Raw genomic sequence first — 9,223 nt, 5'->3', positions numbered from 1 at the left:
TGATATGAAAATCCGGCTGAGCAAAAAGGGTGCCAGGTGCTCCAACGCAGACAGAGTCCAACGAGACAACAGGCCAAGTCACACCGACACCTTTAGGTCACGGGAGCGTCGCCGCCTGCTTGTGTAGCTCGCCTGCGTCATATCTTTAAAGGATGAGGCGGTTTCTATCCTCACTGTTGAGGCATCACATGAAAAGATGTAAGAAGGAAGGAAGTAGATCTTTAACAACAGTCTGCAGCTCTGTGAGGCTGCACGTAGCTAATGCTAACATGCTGACGTCCAGCAAGTATGATGTCTGCCATCTTAGTTTAGGAAGTGCAGCCAAAGCTGATTTGCATGTTATTATTTTTGCAGGTAATTCGTCATAAAACTTGGCAAACATGTGATAATAATATATTTTCAGCTGTGGTTCTGTACACATTTGTTACTCGGCAGGATTAACAGCAGCAGGTGTGTGATTGACAGATCAAGCTTTGGAGACACAGATGGGAGGCTACTTATTGGTCGGATCGATTTATTGTTGGTTTTGGTCTTTTCATGGCATTTGTTGATGAGAAGAGAAGCGAAAAACAAAGAATATCACTAGACTTTAAGGCCATCTTCATAGTCATAGTCCTACTTTGTGGTATGTAGAGGCAGCACTGGGGGGAAATATACTTAATACTGTAATATACTGTGAAACACTTGGTTGGATTATGTTACATTATTGTAAATTGTAAATACATTCTTGGAAGCTTGCTGGAATTTGGAGCTTTGCATTTTTTATGTGGTGTTGTGTATAAACACAAACTGACAGGCGACATATGAACCTGATGAATGGAACATTAAAATGACCCACTTTCGCGGCAATGCCTGTAATTGTGATTTCAGCCCTTTTCCATGATGGTTACATCATTTTATGTCTGAAGAGGCCACAATCACTTCAGCTGGAAGACGAGTGAAAGGCTCCTCGTGGTTTCCTGAAGATGCGTTCAATTGCTCAAGGTCGGTAGAACGTGTTGCAGGAGCACCGGGAGGGTTACACGTGCAACCTTGGAGAGACATTGTTTTAAGGGCTCGCACTGACAAGTGCTTGTGCGCAGGAAGACTCAGGGGCCTGAGGTGTGGGGGGAGAGAAGAGGAGAGGGTGAAGAGAGAGAGAGAGAGAGGAGGAGAGGAGGGGGGCGCTCCCATCAAAGCATCTCTCAGACTCTACAAGTTAATGAGTGATGTCGCAGAGACCCTGAAGCCCTCAGACCCTGAGAGCTGAACACGGACGGACAGACGGATATACTGAGAGAAAAAACACACTGAGGTCAAAATGACGTGGCGGGAGGTAAGCATCTTATATTTGCTTTGTGTTATTTGCTTTGTCTTTAAGTCCCACTTCACTTATCACATTTTATTATATAAAGAAAGAAAGAAAGAAAAGCCTCCTGTGTGCATCTGTTTTTTTGTGCATGTGATTTAGGTTGTACAATCTAATGTCACTGTAATATCCACATCAAATAAATAAAGTCATAAACTTGTAGAATCAAAGAAGTTGCTAATTTAACAAACGGCTTGTATTTGTGACTTGTGTTTGTGCAAAACTGCAGAACCTTTTTGTTATCCAGCAGATAGTTATGAAGTGTTATCATTTTAGGACAATTAATGCATATGGTTATTAAGAAAATGTGTCATTCGACAAGTGGCCTGTTTAAACTGAAAATAAAATGGTGGTGAGAATTAGAGGTTGCAACTTTGGGTTCCAAAGGACCCCCGAGGGCCGATGTGCACAACATGCATTAACATATAATTGTTATAGTAGGTTCAATATGGAGGATGATGATTTATGTTTGTGTTTTCTGTCCTTGTCTGATTGTTCGTATAGTTGGTTGTTATGCTGTTGTGTCTTATTTAGTTTTGTTGTTGTCTAGTTTGAGGTAATGTGTAACTTGTATGAACTTAAAATAAAATGATTGAAAGAAATAGAATATGTAACAGTGTTGAAATACAGGTTTATGACAGGTTTATGTCCCCTTTCTTCGTGGAGCTACGTAGTCGGCAGTTCTGGCGCGCCATTCTCGCGGAGCTGCTCGGCACCCTGGTCTTAGTGAGCGCCATACTGGGTGCCTCTGTGCCGGGCCCCGGAGAGGCCCCCCCGGGGCCCCTGTACCCGGCCGTGGCGGTCGGTGTGTCGATAGTTGCCATCGCACACTGTTTCGGAGAAATAAGCGGCGCACAGGTGAATGTCTTATAGTCACAAATTCAATTAAATTGTATATTTCTGTCCCTGATTGATTTTTCTTTGCTGGCGGCGACATAGCAATTGCACTCTTATACTTTACTTTAGTATAAGTACCATTACCACTAACTAGAGCCTTCAGAAGTATTATTTACTTAACCTTCTGGGCCCCAATTCCAGGTGGAGAGAAGCCCTTCTAGAGGCCTTAGTGAGGTCTGTTCAAGTAGTCGTATGAACCCCAAATGAGTTCTACTACTTGTGTTATTTTATATCATTTTTTTCAGAATTTATTTGTGAAAAAAAATTATATAAAAAAAAAAAAACAACTTTATCATAACTATGAACATCCAGCATGATATGAGCAAGATTTCCCAAAACTGCCTCCTCGAGCGGTCACCGAGTTTTTCAAACTGTATGGTGCCGGGTCTTAATAACGTCCCACATTCTAATAAGACACCTTTTTGGAAAGGTTAGGACCTAAATAATCGGTGCAACACAAACCAAAATAAAACAAAGCATTGGGGTGTTACGAATGAGTTTCAGTCAAAAAACTGTCGTTCGGTTCAAAAATGAAAAAGTTATAACCTTTATGCCAAAACATGGCCGGGTTGTGGCATGCTGGGTATCCAACTGTGCATAAACTTCCACTTAGGACGTGTGATGCGCTCAAAGAAACATCCCCCGACCACGGAAGCCGGCGCAGTTGAAAAAGTCGAAGGGAGTAGGGGGAAAAAACTGTCCGACTGCACTGGGATTTTTCAGATACTAATATACTACACACAAGGCTTCTTCATGCTTTATTAGACTCCTAGGGTTACGAAGACGTGTCTTTTATTGAAATCCGACTTTGTAAAGTGTATTTATAAACGATCTAGTGCAGTGGTTCTCAAACATTTTCTGTCACGCCCCACTTTGGAGGAAGAAAAATGTTCGGGCTCCAACAAAATTGTAACAAAATGGTCCAACTTTTTGTGGCTTCCATCCGTGCTTTTTCAAATAATACAATGAAGAAAATTGAAATCCCTTTCACGTAAACCAGATTGCTCCATCAGACAATAACTAATAACATGTGCAATCATTTTGTTAGAACAATGCAAATAAAGTTCTATCTGTGCAAAAAATTATGAATATTTGGCAAAAATGTTACCTATTGTGGCTGCAAATGACCCGTTTTGCACTAAATATATTTTCAAGATAATAACAATAAAGTTCAACCTGTGCAAAACAAAAATGAGTGCAGTGTGAGCATCACGTTGTATCAGTATTAGTGGCTGCAGTGAGCTGCTTTCCTCTACACATTAATTACTAAGCATGGTTAAAAAAAAAAATAATAATTTCCCCAATGTGGGATTAATAAAGGATTATATATATATATATATATTTTTAAGATTAAAAAAAACACCTGTAATACCTCCGCGCCCCAAAGAGTTTAAGAACCACTGATGTAGTGAAACGTTAAGGCCGCTGCGCGAAAGTGACGGCGAGGTTACAGGGTTTATGTAATTACATAAACTTAACGGTAAGTTACATTTTTTTCTGAGCCGATAGAACTCTTCCCACAAGACTTTACTGTATTTTTAAATTAAGTTAATCAACGTTGTGGTTCCGGAGATCCTTTAGGTAACGTCACTTGACTTATTCTTCTCTTTTCTTGTCCGATAATGGGCATAAAGGTTTTAATGTGAGGCCTAATATCATTATTGCCCCTGTGAGAGATATATTATCAAATATAACATTATTAGATTGTTAATATTGCATTATTTGACTGTTCGCTTTAACTGCTTTATATACAGTCAGGTAGTTTAGTGCAATGGTTCCCAACATGGGGACCGGGACCCTTGGAAAGGTCACAAGATAAATCTTAACAAAGTTTACGTTTTAACAAAGTTCTGCAGGATAATCTGCATTATATTCTTGGTCTTTTCTCTCATCTTTGCCTTTTAAAAATAAGCATATAATGGATACTTTTACTTCTTTAAGTCTCAAACAGTCAAGTGATGAAACCATCTGGAGGGGAAGTCACTGTTTGGTGGAACAACTCGGGCCAGACACTTAAGTGGTGACAAAAAGGTTGCATAGTTTTAATCGGTGACAATACACTGTTTTATAATCTCATCATCTTCTTAAATGTAAAATCTTAAATTGAACTACAGCTGTCAGATAAATGAAATTTAGTAAAAAGTACAATATTTCCCTTTGTAGTTAAATAGAAGTATAAACAATCATAAAATACAATAGTAAACATCTGTGTGTGTGTGTGTGTGTGTGTGTGTGTGTGTGTGTGTGCGTGTGTGTGTGCAGGTGAACCCGGCTTTGACTCTGGCTCTGTTGGCCACGCGGCGGCTGGAGGCCCTCAGGGCCGTCGGTTACCTCGCTGCACAGTGTTTGGGGGCCTTTCTAGCAGCCGGGGCCCTTTACCTGGCCCTGCCGGTCAAATCCACTGCAGAACACTTTGTCAACAAGGTCAGTCCTCGGAGTTTCAGACGCTCAAGTTTTTAACTTTTCAAGTTGAAGCTTGAAAGACTTTACATCTTCGTTTCCTGCTCCTCTTCCTCTCTCCTCGTTGCTCCTCCCTCAGGTTCCCATGGAGGTGAACGCCGCCCAGGCTCTGGGCATCGAGGTGTTGTGCACCTTCCAGATGGTCTTCACGGTGTTCTCAGTGGAGGACCAGCGACGGAGGGAAAGCCCAGAACCAGGAATCCTGGCCATTGGCTTAGCACACACTGCTGGAGTGCTAATAGGGGTCAGAGGAGCTTCCATGCTGAATTAGTAGTTGTGCATTTACTCAACTGATCATTTCAAATGTTTTTTAAACTAAAAAACACGTTATCACATTGTTAATACAAACAGATGAACATTTTAAGTCATCTGGACCATTTGTATGGAACAAAAAGACAAAAGCAACACATTTTTTTACGTTGAATTGTCTCTCAGAAAGATGTTTATTTTCATAAAATGTCAGTCAAACGTTTACTTTAACCTTCCATGTTTTTATCTCACAATTCAAAGACATGCAGCTCAGATTAATTGGACCCATAAGTGTGTCAGCGTTTGTTTTGTTTTCACTGGTGTCCTACGAAAAGGTGAAAAAATAAGTGAATTAGTTAAACGCATAATAAAATTGCACAGTGCTGCACATAAAAATAACGGCAATCAGATCTGAATATCAAAACTTTAGCTGAAGAATGAGACAGAACATGTATGACACAGTGTGTCATGGAGAGATGACAGCAAACTAACCTGGTTCTTCAAAAGCAGACGAAACTAAAGCCTTTCAGGGACAATGCAAACGTCACCATGAGAGACATTATAGTATATTTACCATAACACAACACATACATACTTTTCATTGTTGCACTGCTTTATTGTTTAAGTTTAATTTAACTTCCTAAATTAATACTCTCTGTGTTGTACATATCTTTCATCCCAGCTAAGTTACTGCTACTCCGACAAATTTCCCCTTGGGGATTAATAAAGTATTCATTCATTCATAACATCTGTGCGGTGATGTAACCCGGTAACACTGAGGAAGCCCAACAATGGAGAGAAAGAGACTCTGCATACATTTTAGATTAACGCAGAAAAACAAAAAGCAACGACAAGAAACATTTATCTTCGGGGAAATTGTTTTTAATTTGTGTTTGTGTTGTTCTTTCGGTCAGGCGCGATTCTCCAGTGCGAGCATGAACCCTGCACGCTCTCTGGGTCCAGCCATCATCACTGGATTCTGGGAAAACCACTGGGTGAGACCAGTCTCCACGAAAAGACTTGTCCAAAGCCATTGCAATATTACTGGGACTTTTTTATGGCGTTCTTTTGTTTATTTTCAACATTTTATGGCTTCTTTATACTTCAATATGCCATTGTTTTGTTCTGAAAGTAATTCAGGGGTTATGACGGTTTGACGACACAAAACAACACTATCTTCATTGCACACTGTACTATGCCATTATTTTTTACGTAAAGAAAAAACTATTTTAAATGGCATACTTTGCAATTACTTTTTTTTTTGTCATGAAATTCTACAACAACTCTTTATGAGGCCTTTTGTGTCATATTATACTATATTATCTTTTATATTTGTATGACATACGAATATGATTATAGCATACTATAATATACCATTTTTTATGAAATTATGTTGTTTTATGCCATGCTATACAATTTTGTCACATAATATATACTATTTTTAATAACTCTTTTATGGCATGGTATAATATTTATATTTTGTGGCATACTAAACTGACTTTTTATGACATTTTTTGGCATACTATTCTGTGAATGTTTGTTATAAAATGCATTAATATGACATTTCTTATCACCTTTAAACACATTTTCTTCTGACATTTTGTGACAAACTCTTTACTGTGACTTTTTCATGACTCTTATGTCATACTAACCTACATCATTTTTTGGCATCCTATACATGACTTTTTAATTGTTACTTTTTCTGGAAAAAATATTGCTATGCTTTTCTTATGGTGTACATCTCTATAACATTTTATGACAATTTGTATGCCGTACTATACTATTACTTTTTTATTACATTTTTTAAATACTATACCATATGACCTTCATGACATGACAGATAACTGAAATTGACAATTTTATGACATCTTTAAGACATACTATAATGTTTTGAAGATTTATTTCCAATATTTTCATTGCATAGTAGGATTTTTAAATATGTTTTTGTGACAATATATCCTAAAAACAGTTTTATGACATACTGGCTATTTTTTTTATGACATTTTATGCCATGATATTTTATAACTGACATATTATATGATTACCTTTTTAAGGCATTCTATATTATATCATTATTTATTACATTCTTTTTGACATACAATATTATAATTTTTTTCCCCACCATTTTTATTGCAAAGTATAGTATGACTTTTTGTCTCTTTTATAGCAAACTATACTATGCCAGTATTTCATACTATACTATGCCTTGTTTAAACATTTGGATGGCATACTAAAATTACTTTTGTATTACTTTCAATGGCATACTATAAAATTAAATGTCATTATTACTATACTATGCTATATCTTAATCCAATACTGCAACGTTTATTTCCTGTTTTTTCATCCTACACTCTGCCATTCTTAGTGACTATATTATACAATTTATTTTCACTACATTTTTATACCACACTAAATTATTACTTTTTCATTACTTCCAACACTGTAAAGTATTAATATTGGCTATTTAATACTAGATAAAGATGTTCACTCGTCTTGGACCATCCAGAAAATGTAAAAGCATTCTTCTGTCTCAACGTTTTTTCCAACCTCCAGGTTTATTGGATCGGACCCGTGGTGGGGGCGATACTGGGCGGAGTGTCCCACGAGTTCCTCTTTGCACGCAGCGCCTCTCGCCAGAAGCTCGTCGCATGTCTGACCTGTAAGGACATCGAGATTGTGGAGGCGGCCAGCATGACGGGATCGTCTCTGTCCACCGTCACGCAGAACCCCAGAGCCAAGCAGCCCAACAAACAGGAAAACAACTGAGGACTCATGCAACAGCAAAACTCACATGCATTCTCTTAGGCCTCCCATTCACAATCAATTGGACCCTTTTCTTGGTAATATTTGCCACATTACCTTACATTAGCCACCATAGGATACTTTCTACCAAACTAAGACAACAGTCGTGATCTTAATGCGTATCAAGTTCAGTAATGTTATGTGCTATGCTTATGATTTCAACTTGGTGTTCGTCATACCTTCTTTTAAAGTTATACAGTCTCACTTTTACATTTTTTTCATGTGTCTACAGTTGTCAGCCTATGTGTATTTTCTTTTCAACAGGCCGCAATAAACTCACATGTTGCTCTGGTGTCAATAAATCCATTAACAAAATGAAGGTTATTTGCTATAATATGTGTTTACCCGGCACATTTCAGTGAGTTGTCCGTTCAATGTTCCTCCACTGAAACATTATCCGCACATTCTGGATTAATATTTTCCTTGTTGCTTTTTGTTGCACAGAGAAGGCTGCATTATAAAAGTAGATTAATGTTACATCCGAGGTCCCGGTTGGCTGCCATAAGTGTAACTAAAGGTTGAGCCAACATTGTGAGATTCATTTGTTACTTTCAAATTTGCACATCATTAAAATATATAATGGAGGTTCATTGAAACCCTTCTGAAAACCCCCCTTATGTTTCCCATTTTCAGATTCATCCTGCGTCTGTGAATGCTTTGAAATGCTAAAGAGGTCCTTGCACTGCATTGTGGGTTGAATGATGCTCTCAAACATGTCTCTCATGTCTGTGCCTGTTTGCATCCGTCTCTTCTCTCAGGCTATATTATTCACAATTAAATGGACCTTTTTACCTCCGTTAATGGCTCTAAAGAAAGAACATGTTCAGTGGAAATAAGCTTTGTAATATGAAATGAATATGAGTTGCGTGTGTGTGTGTGTGTGTTAATGCATGTTTGGGTGTGTGAGAGACTTTTTGTTTTCACAAAACCTTTACAATTACTATCGTGTGTGTTTTTGGTATCATTGACGTATTTTGTCTTGTCTGAAAATATGTTTTGAATGTAATTAAAAGGGTCGGTTCACCAAAATTCCCCCAAAAACTATCTTTTAATAACTTCAAGTAGTATTTAACCATGCAAAAAGATTGTTTTTTATTTGGGTTTTGAGATATTCGTCTCCTTAATTGCTTGTTATAAGTGACTTATGTTGTATTTGTATGAACTGTATCTTGAAAATAATATAATAAAAAGTACATTTATTATATTTGAGTATAACGTACACTGTATTATCTGGATTTGACTGCAGGTCTAAAATAAACCATGTTAGCAATCATTACAGCAGTGTACTTTGAACACACACACACACACACACATATATAAACCATTTACACAGACACACACACAATGTGCACAATAGCTATAACTGCCACAGTGCCGCCAGCATTTTGCATTGTGTGTGTTCTTTCTAACATGTATAAAAGGGAGTCAAAAACGGCCAACGCAGCATTCTACATTCATCCCCCTCCT

General features: G+C 37.9%; 1 protein-coding gene across 1 annotated transcript; it reads left to right on the top strand.

Moving 5' to 3' along the window:
* Positions 1-1,993: 1,993 nt before the first annotated feature.
* LOC306744167 (aquaporin-4) lies at positions 1,994-7,720 on the top strand (the record flags this gene model as incomplete). The annotated part of the gene is made up of 5 exons (XM_079226753.1): positions 1,994-2,206; positions 4,508-4,669; positions 4,785-4,949; positions 5,869-5,949; positions 7,508-7,720. 5 exons carry the CDS (start codon positions 1,994-1,996, stop codon positions 7,718-7,720), a joined length of 834 nt encoding a protein of 277 aa, XP_079082879.1.
* Positions 7,721-9,223: the final 1,503 nt, after the last annotated feature.

This window comes from Taurulus bubalis (assembly GCF_910589615.1).
Source record: "Taurulus bubalis genome assembly, chromosome: 11".
NCBI classification, from domain to species: domain Eukaryota; kingdom Metazoa; phylum Chordata; class Actinopteri; order Perciformes; family Cottidae; genus Taurulus; species Taurulus bubalis.
Note: the sequence above shows the minus strand (reverse complement) of the source record. Positions and strands in the feature narration are given on the sequence as shown.